The sequence below is a fragment of the Gorilla gorilla genome, chromosome 2, assembly GCF_029281585.2.
Source record: "Gorilla gorilla gorilla isolate KB3781 chromosome 2, NHGRI_mGorGor1-v2.1_pri, whole genome shotgun sequence".
Lineage (NCBI taxonomy): Eukaryota > Metazoa > Chordata > Mammalia > Primates > Hominidae > Gorilla > Gorilla gorilla.
Window position 1 is genome coordinate 51,704,983 of NC_086017.1, and position 17,117 is coordinate 51,722,099.

The window sequence follows — 17,117 nt, forward strand, 5'->3', positions numbered from 1 at the left end:
CTATCTGAGAGAACTCTTCCTTCCCATTCCCATTTCCTTCAACGCAGCCAGAATAAATTAACCTAACACTTCTAGCCTCTCTCTGTTCCTTTATTCACTCTACTTGGGGAAATAAAATGTGACATCCATTTGACAAATTTGAAAAGAAAAAACTGGATATTCCTAAGTGCTCAGCTCAACTCTTCCCCCTCCACCCTTGGGGACAGGCCTACCCACACAGAGTTGTCGTGGCGTATCTCCTAGTTGTAAGCCTTAACTGGACAGGTACCCTACTTGGAGATCGCTGCTGTGTCTGGGGAATGCTAAGCTTCCTTAATGTGGGGTTCAATATGAGGAAACCTATTTGCCCACAGAGATAAGCTGTATCCTCTATCCTAGTTCTCACTACGAAAAAATATTGATATTTTGCCCCATATGCCTTGCTCTTTGTCTTATTTCTTATGAAGTTCTAAAATATTTTTCCTGACTGCAGGGGGGAAATAAGCTATTTATAGAAGCCTTCTCAAATACATGTGCTTTACAACCCAATTGTCAGTCAATTCCTAGGACTCATTCCTAGTACTAGAAAACCACAACTATTTTAGCAGCTGGGTTGGAAAGGGGCCATGTGTCATCCCTGTGCTCTATAAACTCAGTGAGGTTGTCAGGCCAATTCAACCTGCTCCTACCTGAAATAAGTGACCCTAGTACATCTTCAATCCCCTGTGAGATATAATACAAGCAAATAAGAGTAGTGGTATTTTCTGCTTAACTCACTCTTTGGGAAAGATAACTGAGCTAATGCCTATTGCTTAAATCAAAGACCTATTTCTTCACAGCACTAAAATAAAAGCTAAGATTATTTTTTAAATAGCTAGGCTTATTAATGAAGAGCTGTGCTATGTTTTAATGGTGTTAAATAGATTTAATATATTGTAGGCAGTCTCAACAAAAAAGTTTTCTGCCAATATAATTTTGGTCTACTTAGGCAGGCCGTTAGCCTTGCCTCTCTTTTTTTTTTGTTTACCTTGTTGGACAAATGCCGTCAGGGCAAACACCAGTTTAAGTCTCCTGGGCACCTCTCAGGGTTCTTGTCTACACAGTTGCTGACTTAAGAACTTGGTGCTGCCAGCCGGGTGAGGTGGCTCACACCTGTAAACCCAGCATTTTGGGAGGCTGAGGCGGGCGGATCACGAGGTCAGAAGTTTGAGAAAGCCTGACCAACATGGTGAAACCCCGTCTCTACAAAAAATACAAAAATTAGCCAGGCGTGGTGGTGCGTGCCTGTAATCTCAGCTACTCAGGATGCTGAGGCAGGAGCATCGCTTGAACCCAGGAGGCGGAGGTTGCAGTGAACCGTGATCACGCCACTGCACTCCAGCCTGAGCAACAGAGCAAGACTCCGTCTCAAAAAAAAAAAAAAAAAAAAAGAATTTGGTGCTACTTTATAGATGTTTGTAAGGTTTATTTTTTTTTATTTTATATCCAGTATTTATAGTTGCTTTCAGAGGATAGGGTTGTCCAGCTATCTTGTCCACTATACTGCAAGAAATGAAAATCCTATGTTCTTGGTTCAATGAATTACTAAAACAATAAAATATGTTAAAAAAAAAAAATCCAGGTACCTTGAAGCGCTTAGAGGAAAGATCAATCCACAAATGTGAAACAACAAATGTCAGTATTTCAGATGTTAATTTTGGTGCTCTTTATTGGAAAAGTAGGCATGTAGACTAAGATTATATTTGTGTGTGGTGCTATGTTTAGTTCTGTTTTTGATTTTAAAAGTAAATATAGATAATCAGTTTCCGCACATCACTGAGTCAAAGTGTGTCTCCTCTCCCTTGCTCTGCAGTGTCACCTCTGTCATATGAATTGACATGTCTCTTTGTAGGTTCTATTTGGTTCTGTTGGCCTACTTATCTCTGTGCCACACTATCTAAATTAATAGTCTTTACTTTTAATATATATTTTCAATATATGCAGTGTTTTGCCCTACCAATATAATCTTTTTTCAATAATTTATTTTGCCCTTTTCATTTGCATGTAATTTCTAAAATCAACTTTAGTTTATCTATTGGGATGTTGACTGAGAGTACATCTATAAATGTGAGGAACATTAATTGATATTAGTATACAATAGAAAACATACTCAATGAAAACATTAACGGTAAAAGACAAACACATTTAATTTTAAAAACACTGGAATAAGATGACAGCTAATTGAAGTTCCTTTGAATTCTTGATCACATTCAGCTAATGTGTTTATTACTTAACTTAGCTCTCCACTATAGGTCCAATTCTTTATAGTTAACATTTATGAAACTATATTTATATATCATATGCTGGCTGGGTATAGGAAAGACACTGCCCTGTCTTCATTTATTGGGAAAGAGAAATGGTTTTTTATCCCTAGTTCTGTACTCGAGCTTTTTATTGTTTTGTAACTTCATTTGCTTTATTTCTTTCATGTGTCATTATTAAATCATTTAAGGCTATGAACTTTCCTTTCAATCCAGTGTTAGTGAAAGCCCATTAGTTTTGACATGCAGTGTTTCCATTATTGTTACTATATAGACAGTCCCAAGTCTCATTTTAAAATTTTCCTTCATCTAGGGTTGTTTATGAGATGGTTTAAAACTTTCCAGGTGGGTGGGATTTTATTGCCTTTACTTCTCTTTGTTGAAATAAAGTTGTATTACCTAATAGTCAAGAATGTGGTCTGTTCTATTTCTCTGTCTCTTTCTTTAATGTTGTGGCAATGGCCAGAAGTGGTGGCTCACACCTGTAATCCCAGCACTTTGGGAGACCAAAGCAGGAGGATCGCTTGAGCTTAGGAGTTCAAGACAAGCCTGGGCAACTTAATGAGACCCTATCTCTATTTTTAAAAATTTAAAACAAAAATAAAATTGTGGTTATATGTAAGATAAATAGATATAAAATCTACCATTTTAACTCAATAGTGTATAGTTTTGTGGCATCAGTCCATTCAAACTGTTGGGCTAGTTCTCATTTTTACATCTATTGAAATGTTAATTGGCTTATTTCCTTTTTTTCCCTCTCACATTCAAAAGTTAGTAATGTACCTTACTGAGCATGGGCCATTATTTTATTTCATTTTATTTTATGTATTTGAGACAGGGTCTTGCTCTGTTGCCCAGGCTGAAGGGCAATAGTGTGCATAGCTCACTGCAGCCTCAAACTCCTGGGCTCAACCAATCCTTCTGCCTCAACTTCCAGAGTAGCTGGGACTACAGGCATGCACCACTACACTGGGCTAATTTTAAATTTTTTTTTGTAGTGATGGAGTCTCGCTATGTTGCCCAGGCTGGTCTCGAACTCTTGGCCTCAAGTGATCCTCCCACCTAGCCCTCCCATAGTGCTGGGATTATAGGTATAAGCCACTGCACCTGGCCTTTATTTATTTTTTAAGTTTTATTTTTAGAGATGGAGTCTCACCCTGTTACCCAGGCTGGAATGCAGTAGTACACTCATAGCTCACTACAGCCTCAAACTCCTGGGCTCAAATGATTCTACTAAGTAGGTAGGACTATAGGTGTACACCCAGCTAATATTTTTAATTTTTTAGAGACGGGGTTTCATTCAAGGATCACTTGAACCCAGCGATCCTCTTGCCTTAGCTTCTGAAATTGCTGGGATTACAGGTGTGATTGAGCCATGGTGCCTGGCCAAACATGGGCTATTGGTTCTGGTTGTTACTCTTTTCCTTTTCCTTCTAATCCTTGTATTGGAAAGAAAACAGTATGGAAATTTTATTTCTTCATTTTATTGATATGTAGATCTCTGCTTAGAAGGCAATTTTAGTTTTAAATTATAAATTTTTTGTTCATTATTCATGGAAAACTAGATTTGCCATGGGGTATTAATAAATGTTGCATGAATGAAGGGTTTTCTAGTCAAATAGGTTAGAACACATTGAGTTAAACAAACTTGGACAGTTTTGTTTCTGGTAATTTCTAGAGTTCTAAATTATGATTCTACTCAAGAGAATATTGTATGCAGCATTTTCAAAGCTACCTCATCCTGCGTCACGTTGTGGTTACGCTTTGGGAGAGGAAGCTATAATCTTATACTGAGACTGTAATGAATGTATTAAAGTAATTTTCAGTAGCTTTCTATTTTAGAGTTACCTGAGAAATTATGACACTCTTTTCCAAGCAGGCCAACCTGCTTTATGAACATGATTTCCATAATTTTAACAATGGGGAGGCCAGGCACGGTGGCTCATACCTGTAATTCCTTCCAGCGCTTTGGGAAGCCAGGGCAGGACGATCACTTAAGCCAGTAGTTCAATACAAGCCTGGGCAACATGGTAAAACCCCATCTCTACAAAAAAATACAAATATTAGCCAGGCGTGGTTGCACACACCTGTAGTCTCAGCTACTCAGAGGCTGAGGTGGGAAAATTACTTCAGCCCAGGAGGTCGAGGCTGCAGTGAACAGTGATCACACCACTGCATTCTAGCCCAGGTGACAGGGCAAGACCCTGTCTCAAAAACAAACAAAACAAAACAAAACAAAACACAAACCAAGGGTGAGAGACATGTTAGATCTTTTTGTCCTCGTTACAGATGTAAATGATCAGATGGAAAGAGGGAAGTATTTAGAGTGAAAAACTTTTGGTGGAACACACACAAAAATAGGAAGATCAGGTATAACTGTTCAAAAAAAAGAGTACAGCAGTACAGAAGAAAAGGTATCCATGATAATACGGAATAACGATTTCAGAGCTGGTGCTGGGATTTCAGAGATCTTGAGCTGGGTATCAAAAGATGGGAATTTCAGTCTCAGATGTGCCACTCCTTAGAGGTTTAATATTGACTAATCCCCGGGGGTTCCACTTGGTGGTATTCGCTATTAAAAAAAACAACATGTGCCAATGATCTTCCATGTGTTTCTGACTTGAGCCTCACCCCTGAGTCTGAAGACTTACCCTTCCACTGCTTTGCCCTTCAAGTTTGTGCCCATTAGCAAAGATAAATTTTCTCCTTCGGATCACTGCTGTGTTGATCTCAGGAATATTTGGCATTGAATTTAAATAATATATCTTTCATATGTGTGTACATTAGGGAGGCTGAGAAAGTTGTCTTTTTGTTTAAGGTGTCCATTTTTGGGGGACAGGTAGCAGCCTACTCCACAATCCACACAGAAGCTGGAAATAGCCCCTAGAGAATTTCCACATGTCCAGAGAAGATTAATTTATACATTTGTATCTAATCAACATTTTTCAGCTTACATAATAGTCTGTATAATTATGGGTACCGAACTGACATCTGGCATATGCTGTATTTAAAAATGTGAGGTTCAATGAGAACACATGGACCCAGGAAGGGGAACAATGCATACTGGGGCCTGTCAGGGCGGGTGGGGGAGGAGCATCAGAAAAAACAGCTAACGCATGCTGGGTTTAATACTTAGGTGATGGGTTGATAGGTGTACCAAACCACCATGGCACACGTTTACCTATGTAACAATCCTGCACACATACCCTAGAACTTAAAATTTAAAAAAGAATAAAAAATAAAAATTTGAAATTCAGAACATAAACTATTGGTTTTATTATTCATATTTTCTTAATTCCAAAATTATTTTCTGAACTATAGTTTATTAGATAATTCTGATGTAACAATTTTCTAAGAGGAAATCTAATTTTTACTTTTTAATTAGGGCTCTTTGTTCTTCTTTTTGAGAAAGCCAGTGACAAATAATTTATACATTTAATTAGAAGAGACTGGGCTTGAATTTTTAAAAAGTACTAGAAATGTTAGCCGTTATATATGTTATCTTTGAAATGTTTTAGACACTAATTACCTAAACAAGGAGCAAATAAGTTAAATCTCTTGGATTTTAATAAGAGCTAAAATGTACAGTTATATTTTCTGGTTTTTTAAATTGTTACAGTCTAAATTTATCCTACAGTCTAAATTTCTAGTGAAGAAATGTATGTGCCATCAATATCAGGTTCTTTGTGGGTACTCACAATTCCCCTTGCCTTTTATGCAGTGAAGGTGGGCAACGTGTGTGGAACAGAAACGATGTTGTTTTCTTTCTTTTGAATCTCACTATGAATCTAATACTTCAAAGATTCCTAACTTTCTGAATGCCATTATTAGTTGGATTCACAATGGCTTACCAGGTACAGAGTTGCCCAATGTGTCTTGGAGTGAACTATTGAGAGTGGTATGAGGGAAGTGATTCTCAGCCAGCGCTGAGTGGGGTAGACCGCTTCCAAAGAGGTGATGGGGTAAGCAGCACACACAATGTAGCATTTTCACTGCAAAGGGGAGGTTTGTGCTGGCTGTCCTCCTGTGGCAGGTCTGCTCGCAGGGGAGGCTCCAAAGTTTGGCTTTGCTGGGTTTGACATGTGAGAACTGATGAAATATCTGTATGTAGCATCTTTCAAGGATTTATATTGGTTGGATTTCTGTGTAAATTTTCATATCCCTTTGACTGCTTTATACCATACAAGCTTTGTATGCTTAACAAAATCTATAACTTTTCTGTCCCTTTCTCATTTAGTATCTGCCTTTCTGGCCTTTTACTTTTTATTATTGTTTTTAGTTTAATGAGATTATGGTTAGAGAGAAAGATGTATGCATGATTCCACTTCTTTGGAATTTGTTGAGATTTTCCTTATGGCTCAGTACATATATACTTGGGGGGGTGGTGAGTTCTGTCACTTTGGAGAGATGTTTTTTCTACACATTAGGTCAAGCTTGTTAATTTTCTAGACAGATCTAGGTCTATGCTGATTGTTTTTGTCTGTGTTATCAGATACTGAGATATGTGTTTAAATTGCCCACTTAGGGTTGCAATTTTGTCATATTTTGCTTTCATGTATTTTGACTGCTAGTTATTAGATACATTAAAATTTTAGATTGCCTTTTCCCTTGGTTTATTATAATTTTCATCATCATATTGTGACCTTAAAAATCTCCCATATTGCTTTTTGCCCAAAGCCTACTTTATCTGATAATAATATAGCTAACCACACTTCTTTGGATTAGGTACATATGACGTGTATCTTTTTTCATTCTCTTTCAGTCTTTCTATAACTTTATGTTTTAGATGTCTTTTCATACTGTTTATTTTCTAATTCTGTCCTTTTTTTTTTTTTTGAGATGGAGTCTTGTTCTGTTGCCCAGGCTGGAGTGTAGTGGTGTGATCTCAACTCACTGCAACCTCTGCCTCCCAGGTTCAAGCGATTCTCCTGCCTCAGCCTCCCGAGTAGCTGGAATTACAGGCATGCACCACCACGCCCGACTAATTTTTGTATTTTTAGCAGAGACATGGTTTCACCATTTTCATCAGACTGTTCTTGAACTCCTGACCTCATGATCCGCCTGCCTTGGCCTCCCAAAGTGCTGGGATTACAGGCGTGAGCCACATGCCTACCCTAATTCTGTTTTATAGTCATTTTCTCTTAACTATTCAGTCCATTTACATTTATTATGATTGTTGGCATAGTTTCATTTATAACTTTCATCATATTTTGTGCTATTTGTTCCATCTGTTTTGTATTTCTTCGTGTCTTCTTTTTTGTTTTTTTTCCTAATTCCTTTCATATTCATGGTTATTCTATTGCTCTTGAAATATATATTTTATGTGAATACATTTGTGAATTGACAATACTTTATTAACAATGAAATATACAATTTCACTTTTTTTTTTTACTACAGTTGTTGCTACTAAGAAATTAGCTGTCAGAGCAACTGTGCTTCTTGAAGGAAATACTCTGTAAATCAAGTGAGGACCTGCTTATGCTTTTAGCTTCTTGTGGGATTTCCCTCCTGCAACCTGCACTCCCAGCTGCATATACGTCCTCAATGCCCTCCTCAGATCAGTGGGGCAGCAGGGAGATGGGGGAGTTATTGTTCACATCTTTTATACTTAGTTGTAGGCACTGGGGGCTCCTACCTTAAATTGGGTCTGGATAAGGGATTCTTCACTTGACTATTTTTATTTTTAAAAACCAACTGGACCTACACATAGCACCACACACCAAAGATAATTACAAATAGATTAAAACTTTAAATGGGAAAAGAAAAAATAAGACTTTCAGAACAAAATGTAATAGACTCTCTTAGTGATGTTGGAGGAGAGAAGCATTTCATAAGATACAAAAAGCACAAATCATAAAGGAATAGATAAACTGAGCTACACAGAGCATGGTGGCATGCATAACTACAATCCCAGCTACTTGGGAGGCTGAGACAGAAGGATTGCTTGAGCCCAGGAGTTCAAGACCAGCCTGGGCAACATAGCAAGACTGTATGTGTATACACACATACAGACACACACACACAGAGTCTTATATATACATATTATATATTATATATAAAGTGGCTACATTAAAATTAAGAACTTCTGCCTATCAATAGACACTGTAAAGAAAATGAATAAATGCACATGCACGTGGATACACACATACACACACACATATTACAGCAAAGCAAACAGGACAAAATGTTTACTGTTTAATCTAGGTGATGGAAACAAAGGTGATTATTACAGCTTTCTTTTCTTTTCTAATCTTTGAAACATTTTATAATAATAGGTTGTAGAGGATTCAGAGTTCCTACAAAGCAATAGGAAAAAAACAAGTTTAAGACTTGACAAGAACTTTTCAAAACAGGTAGCCCAAAAAACGAGGTAAATAGAAAAAAGATGGTCATCCTCATTAGTAATCAGAGAAATACATGTTAAAACTACTATAAGAAACCATGGCTGGGTGCAGTGGCTGGCGCCTGTAATCCCAACTCTGGGAGGCCGAGGGAGGTGGATTCCTAGAGCCTATGAGTTCAAGACCAGCCTGGGTGACATGGTGAAACTCTGTCTCTACAAATACAAAAATTAGCCAGGCATAGTAGTATGCAGCCTCCCAGCTACTTGGGAGGCTGAGGCAGGAGGATCACTTGATCCCAGAGGTGGAGGTTGCAGGGAGCCAGGATGACAGAGTGGAATCCTCTCTCAAAAAATAAAAAATAAACCACTTTAATGCCCACCAGATTGACAAAAATTTTAAGTTTGCCTATGTCAAATGTTTGCGAAGATATGGGTTAATAAGTACTTCCATACCCTGCTGGTGGGAGTATAAATTGATACACACACATGCGCACACACACAGAGCCCAGAAATAAGTAGATCAACAGAACCAAATAGAGCCCAAAAAGAGACATGTCAATTGATGTGACAGAGGTGACACTGCAGAGCAGGGGAGAGAAGACACACTTTCACTCAGTGATGTGGGGAAACTGTGTGTGTGTGTGTGTGTGTACTCACGCACATGCACTGAGGCATATTTCAACAACACCCTACACAGTGGTCCAAATGAACTATAGTTTACACAATCAGCATGTAAACTAACCTAGCTTTAAAAGCAAAAGAATTAAGTCTCAAAAGAATGTAGCGCCATTCCATTTATATAGAGTTCAGCATTAAGAACCGATCAATTCACTGTTTAGCTAAATAATATTTCATGGTATATATATGCCACATTTTCTGTATCCATTCATCCACTGATGGACACCTAGGTTGATTCCATATCTTAGCTAAGAGATTAACAACCGGAATATGTGGACAAAGAAAATGTAGTACATATACATCATAAAAGAACTATGCAGCCATAAAAAATTATAAAATCATGTTCTTTGCAACAACATGGATGCAGCTGGAAGCCATTATCCTAAACAAATTAAAGCAGGTACAGAAAACCAAATACCATGTGTTCTCACTTATAAGTGAGAACTAACATTGGGTACACATGGACAGAAAGAAGGAAACAACAGACACTGGAGACTTCTAGAGGGGAGAAGGTGGACAGGGAATAAGGGCTGAAAAACTACCTACTGGATACTACGCTCACTACCTGGGTGACAGGATAAGTCATAACCCCAAACCACAGCATCACGCAATATACCCATGTAACAAACCTGCACATGTACCCCCTAAATCTAAAATAAAAGTTGAAATTTTAAGAAATAACCAGAATATATAAGGACTTCAACTCAAGAGCAAAAAAAACCAAATAACCCAATTTGAAAATGGACAAAAGATCTGAATAGACATTTCTCAAAAGAAGACATAAAAATTGCTAGCAGGTACATGACCAAAGACCCAACAACGCTAATCATCAGGGAAATGCAAATCAAAACCACAATAAGATACCATCTCACCCCAATTAAAATGGCGATTATCAAAAAGACAACAGATGATGTCAAGGATGTGAAGAAAGGACAACTCTTCCATACCATTGGTGGGAATGTAAATTAGTAAAGCCATTATAGAAAACAGTAAGGAGTTTCCTCAAAAAAAAAAAAAAAAAAAAAAAAAAAACTAACTAAAAATAGAGCTACCATATGATCCAGCAGTCCCACTGCTGGGTATATATGCTAAAGAAAGAAAACCAGTATATCAAAGAGACAACTGCACTCCTGTATTCCCATCCTTATCACAGCACTATTCACAATAATGACTTTTACACTGTCAACAGGATCCCTAAAAGCCTTCTCTCTCCCTTGAGTTCCTATATTTTGTTCTTTTGCATTTATGTGTTTGACATATTCCACTTTATATTTTTATTTTCGCTCCCACAATAGGTGAGGTCTGTGTGTGAATAGGAATTTTTTCATCTGTGTGCCTCTAAGTGCACCTAGCTTGAAGCTCTGAATGTTAAACCCAAACATGTCTTTTGATGATAGCTGAGAATGACTTAATTCTCAAATTATTGACAAAGTACAGTTGATAATATACATCATATCCCATAATGACAAATGACTAGGTATTCAAACCTACAGGCTGCGAAGAGTTCAAACTTTTCTTCTGGATCATAGGGGAAAACCTCAGGGAGTTTTTCTACACTTGGAACATGATTCTGTTACCATATAAAGTAGGAAGCAATGAACTCAAAAGAAAGATGTTTATCCTGATACATCTTTTTCATTCCTGAAGGAATGTTTCCACCCTATGGCTTTGCCTTGGGTGAAACAATGTCAAATGATTTAACGCAAACAGAAAATGCCAACCTTTTAGGTTGGTTTCTAAATCCTTTACATAGTTACACATGGGAGCTACATACAGATGAGCTGGTTAGTTGGCCAGCTGGCTGGCTTTCAGCCATTAACAATTGCTTAAGAAATGATGTGAATAAACTGAAAAATCACATCACATAATAAATACTACTTAATATTAAAATCAATGGATACTAGAAGCTTCCCTGTTTCTAAACCTCAAAATGGCGATCTGACAAGATAATCATGGGTTGTCTCAGGCTCACAGAAAATTCGCTGCATACACCTTGCTTACTAAACTGGTGTATCAATAATTTTAAAGGGGGAGTGCAGAGGGTAATTAAGAATATGCTATTGAATGTTAGTTACATTGTTTATATAAGCTATCATTCCTTTAAAAAGCAAGACATTTAAACAAGTGAATGAGAAAGCTAGATCATTTTTACACTTGCTCCACTGTAGGTCACTTGCTCATGGTAGGTTGTCGGGATTATTTAAATTCAGGAGCAATACTTGGTTGACAAGCTCCTGCACTGCTGCAGGCTACAATCCTCATACAGTGCCTGAAGGGTTATTACAATTGCCAGCATCTACAGAGGACAACAAAGGAGCCTTACCCCTTCCCGAAGGCACCTCATTAGCACTGTGTATGCAGCCAAGGGAACAGCCCAGCACTCTCTAGGGTTCTTTTTTTTTTCTTCCTAAAATGAAGTGGGAAAAAAAAGGCAGTGAAGCTAACAGCACGAAAGATATTAACCCATTCAAGCAAATGGCACAGCTCCAAGTATACAAACTATCTAAAACTTAATAGTCTATTTAAAGTATTACTTACTACCTGATGATAACGACTAGATCAAGGATCTTTTACTGCATAGTACATACAAGATATTTATTCTATTTCTCATTGCATTATATATGATGTGGGTAAGATCCCCTCATTAGAAGCTAGATTTAAAATATTGAGAAATGACAATATGATCCAATATGATCTGACAGATAAATCAATCTAATGATAATTGTAGATGATAATACAGATACAACTATCTTAAATGTATTACATTATCTGGAATGATTTGAAAGCATAGAAAACACAAGTTTGAGTAATACCTCAGGATAATTCACAAGCACAAGTAAAAGGTATTATGTTACCTAGTAAGACAAGGAGCGAAATGAGCAAATAAGCGGGTACACTGATTTTAATGACATGAGCAATAATTCTCTCCCAGAAGATTAACCAAATTAGTGTAATAACCACAAGCACACTCCTGCAACCTATCAAATACAATCAGAAAATAAAGCAGGTACCACACAGAAAGATGAAAAAAACTAATTTTTTAAAGCAGAAAAAATTAGGCTCTACTTACAGAACATACTCAAGATTGTCCAAATGACAGAATTAGTACATTATTAATTTACTTCAGCTACTATGAAAAACAGTTTGGAGATACCTCAAAGAACTAAAAACAGAACTACCATTTGAACCAGCAATCCCATTACTGGTTATATACCCAAAAGAAAATACATCATTCTACCAAAAACACACACACACTCATATATTCATCGTAGCACTATCCACAAAAGCAAAAACATGGAATCAACTTAGGTGCCCATCAACAGTGAACTGGATAAAGAAAATGTAGTATATATCCACCACGAAACAACTACTGCAGCAACATGGATGCAGCTGGAGGCCATTATCCTAAGCAAATTGAAGCAATAAGAGAAAATCAAATACCACGTGTTCTCACTTGTGAGAACTAAACATGAATACACATAGACAGAAGACAGGAACAAAAGACACTAGAGACTACAACAAGTGGGGAGGGTGGGACAGGAGTAAGGGCTGAAAAACTGCATATTGACTACTATGTTCACTACCTGGGAGGTAGGATCAGTCGTACCCCAAACCTCAGCATCATCCAATCTATTCATCTAACAAACCTACACATGTACACCCTGAATCTAAAATAAAGTTGAAATTTTAAAAAAAGAATTAGTACATTACTAATCCAAAAGTATTTTACACCCATGAGAAGAATCATGACCCATTAAAACCATTCCCTTACTTGATTATAGAATTCCACATATGGTTATGCCCTGGACATTATGATCAGGAGCTGCTCCAACTCAAAAATCACTAATTCACACTAAATTTAACTTGCAAACACAACTTTCTTTCCTTCCCTTATTCTTCCCTTATTTAAAATGCCCACCACAACCCTTAACATCAGTGGACTCTGTGCCCTCTCCCTTGGCCCCTCTTCTTTCCCTCAACAGATCACCTACTTCACTCCAAGCCACTTAGAATCCTGTGCCCATCATTTAATCACTCCTGCCCAAAACCTGAACTATCAGTCTCTTTAGTTGTCCCTTTATTCTTGTTTGGGAAACCTCAACCTCTGAGAAAGCCAGCTGCTTGTTTTCTCTAAGTCTGCTCTCAGACAACTGGGCCCTTAGAGAAGGTGGCACCAGAGAGCACAGAGTCCACTACTTACTTGGGATCAGCATCCTCAGGGGACCTTCAACATCCATCTCCAGTCCTACTATTTGTCTTATCACCATCCTCCCTGAAAAGGCTATTTTAAACCTATGACGCTCCCACCACTTCACCTACTCTCCTCCTTCACAGAAAAAGAGAATGGAAGTTCTGAGAAAGGAAAGACAAACTTTCCTCCACATAAAGCCATCTGCTACTTCTGCCCAGTGGTTATAACAGGACAGGTTCCTCCATTCCTGTCCCTCCACTTGGGCTCAGGATCCCATCCCCATCCTGCCTTCTTCAGGGTCATTAGCTAATGGGCTATCCCTTACTGCTCCTAAATTTTCAACATCTTATCCCCTCTGGGTCTTTCCTGTTTCCACCTGAATAGGGTCACAGTATCTCATTTTGAAAACAAGACCTTCCTCATCCCTTGGCCCCTTTTCACAACTATCTTCACTTTACACTGACTTTCTCAGTTTCCTCACCTTCCACTAACTCCTCACCCACTCGAATATGACTTCTATCTCCCTCATTCCAGGGAAAATAAATAAATATATAAAAAGCTCTTGTTGAGTTACCAGTGACTTTCATGTCATTAAATCCAACAGATCCCTCTTAGTCCTTTAAATTGGGCCTTAAACTACATTCAGCCCTACTGACTTTCCCTTTCCTGAAATACCCACTTCTCTCTCCTAATTTTGCTCCTGCGTTGCTTACTCTCATCCAGGCTCTCAGAATCCTGTTTTCAGTCTCCACTCTACTCTCCACATTTAAACCAGAATTATCTTTTTGGCATGCAAATCAGCTGACATAATTACCCTCTTAAAACTCTTTAATGAGTTCCCCTTGCTCTTCGGATCAAGACCAAGACATCGGACTGGTGAGGAGCCCTTCATGATCATGTCCCTGCCAGTCTCTCCAACCCTGCCTCCTTCCTCACTTCTCTCCTGTCCCACTGGGCCTTGGTGCAGTTCATGCATGAAAAAAGCACCTACGGTGCACCAGAAACTCTTCTTAATAATGGCCGTAAACCGTAATGAGGCAGATACATTTTCTTCCTTAATAGTGCTTAGTGGAAGACTGAGATTTTTTTTGTTTCATTTTGTTTTTCTTGTTTTTTGTCGTTTGTTTCGTTTTGTTTTTGATACCAAGTTTCACTCTTGTTGCCCAGGCTGGAGTGCAGTGGCATGATCTCAGCTCACTGCAACCACCACCTCCTAAGTTCAAGTAATTTTCCTGCCTCAACCTCCCAAGTAGCTGGGATTACAGGCCTGAGCCACCACACCCGGCTAATTTTTTGTAGTTTTAGTAGAGACATCATTTCGCCATGTTGGCCAGGCTCATCTCGAACTCCTGAGCTCAGGTGATCCACCCACCTCAGCCTCCCAAAGTGCTGGGATTACAAGCATAAACCACCACGCCCGGCTAAGATTTTTTTTTTTTTCTTTTTTTGAGACAGTCTCGCTCTGTCGCCCAGGCTGGAGTGCAGTGGCAACATCTCGGCTCACTGCAAGCTCCGCCTCCCAGGTTCACACCATTCTCCTGCCTCAGCCTCCCAAGTAGCTGGGACTACAGGCGCCCACCACCACACCCGGCTAATTTTTTTGTATTTTTAGAAGAGACGGGTTTTCACCGTGTTAGCCAGGATGGTCTCGATCTCTTGACCTCATGATCCACCCCCCCTCAGCCTCCCAAAGTGCTGGGATTATAGGCATGAGCCACCACGCCCAGCCAAGATTTTTTTTTTTAAAGAAGTAAACAAAATAAGTCAGTCAAGATAATGACAAGTGCTACAAAGAAAAACAGCAGAGTAAGAGGTTGCAGAAAGACTGTAGACAGGCTGGCTCCATCTCAGATCACTCATAGACAGGGAAAGGCTTTCTGAAGGGATTTTTGAGCACAGAGAAAATACAAACATCTCAGAAGAAAATATTAGAAGCAGGAGAAACAGCAAATGTCAATATAGTGAGGCAGAAGCATGGCATAGTGGGTTTAAGGAACTGTGGGGAGGTCAGTATAGCTGGAAGGAGTGAGTAGGAAGCTAGTGAGGAATTAGGTCAGACAGGTTCTGAAGAGCCAGCCCAAAAGGGCCTAGAAGGTAATTACAGAGACTTTGGCTGTGACAATGAAGAAATTATGTGATAAAACAAAAAAGACAAAATAAGAATACCTGAACTCAGGGTGATAGGTATCCTTGACAAAAACAAAAAAACACATAAACTGAAAATGTGTTGCCTTATAATACCCTCTGCAGAATCACAGTCTGGTCTTCTGTCTGTAAGCCTGAAACCTTAGGGTGTTACTAGAGAGCCAACAAGACTTAGGTTGTTGTATTATGTATACTATATATAATCACTTCAGCTCAGTACCAACAGGTTAGCACTGACCTGAGATTTTAATGTTTATTATAGTCAAACTGACAATTCCACAAAGCCCTCATGTCCTGAAAAGTTATTTATTTTTGTAGACTCAGGGACTTAACTTCCTTTTCCAGTTTGCTATCAGATGTAGTTAAATGTCATGGCCACATTATCATCCCTTTATTCAAATAGCCTAGCTTGTATTCAATTAAAGTATATACCAAGGGCTGGGCATGGTGGCTCACGCCTGTAGTCTCAATACTTTGGAAGACTGAGGCAGGCAGATCACTTGAGGTCAGGAGTTCAAGACCAGTCTGGCCAATGTGGCGAAACGCCATTTCTACTAAAAATACAAAAATTAGCCAGGTGTGGTGGTGTACACCTGAAGTCCAAGCTACTCAGGAGGCTGAAACAGAATTGCTTGAACCCAGGAGGTGGGGGTTGCAGTGAGCAGAGATTATGTCACTGCACTCCAGCCTGGGTGACAGAATGAGACTCTATTTTTAAAAAAAAAAAAAAAAAAAAGGAGGAGCCAAGATAGCCAAACAGGAACAGCTCCAGTCTACAGCTCCCAGCGTGAGCGACACAGACAATGGGTGATTTCTGCATTTCCAACTGAGGTACCGGGTTCATCTCACTGGGGAGTGTTGGACAGTGGGTGCAGGACAGTGGGTGCAGCACACCGAGCGTGAGCCAAAGCAGGGTGAGGCATTGCCTTACCCGGGAAGCACAAGGGGTCAGTGAATTCCCTTCCCTAGTCAAAGAAAGGGGTGACAGATGGCACCTGGAAAATTGGGTCACTCCCACCCTAATACTGCACTTTTCCAATGGTCTTAGCAAATGGCACACCAGGAGATTATACCCCACGCCTGGCTCAGAGGGTCCTACACCCATGGAGCCTCGCTCATTGCTAGCACAGCAGTCTGAGATCAAACTGCAAGGTGGCAGCAATGCTGGGTGAGGGGGCGCCTGCCACTGCCAAGGCTTGAGGAGGTAAACAAAGCAGCCAGGAAGCTCCAAATGGGTGGAGGCCATCGCAGTTCAAGGAGGCCTGCCTGCTCTGTAGACTCCACCTCTGGGGGCAGGGCATAGCCAAACAAAAGGCAGCAGAAACCTCTGCAGGCTTAAATGTCCCTGTCTGACAGCTTTGAAGAGAGTAGTGGTTCTCCCAGCACACAGCTGGAGATCTGAGAACAGACAGACTGCCTCGTCAAGTGGGTCCCTGACCCCCGAGTAGACTAACTGGGAGGCACCCCCAGTAGGGGCAGA

General features: G+C 39.4%; 1 protein-coding gene across 11 annotated transcripts in view; it reads right to left on the reverse strand.

Annotated features, from left to right (window-relative positions):
* ULK4 (unc-51 like kinase 4) overlaps positions 1–17,117 on the reverse strand; it is a 715,846-nt gene that overhangs the window by 557,903 nt on the left and 140,826 nt on the right. For 8 of the 11 annotated variants that reach the window (XM_055381350.2, XM_063703712.1, XM_019024744.4 and 5 more), the window contains one exon: positions 11,624–11,707. The exons of the other annotated variants lie outside the window; for them this stretch is intronic. In XM_055381350.2, the coding sequence (XP_055237325.2) occupies positions 11,624–11,707 (84 nt within the window). The remainder of the gene's footprint in view (positions 1–11,623; positions 11,708–17,117) is intronic. 11 annotated transcript variants of the gene reach the window in all.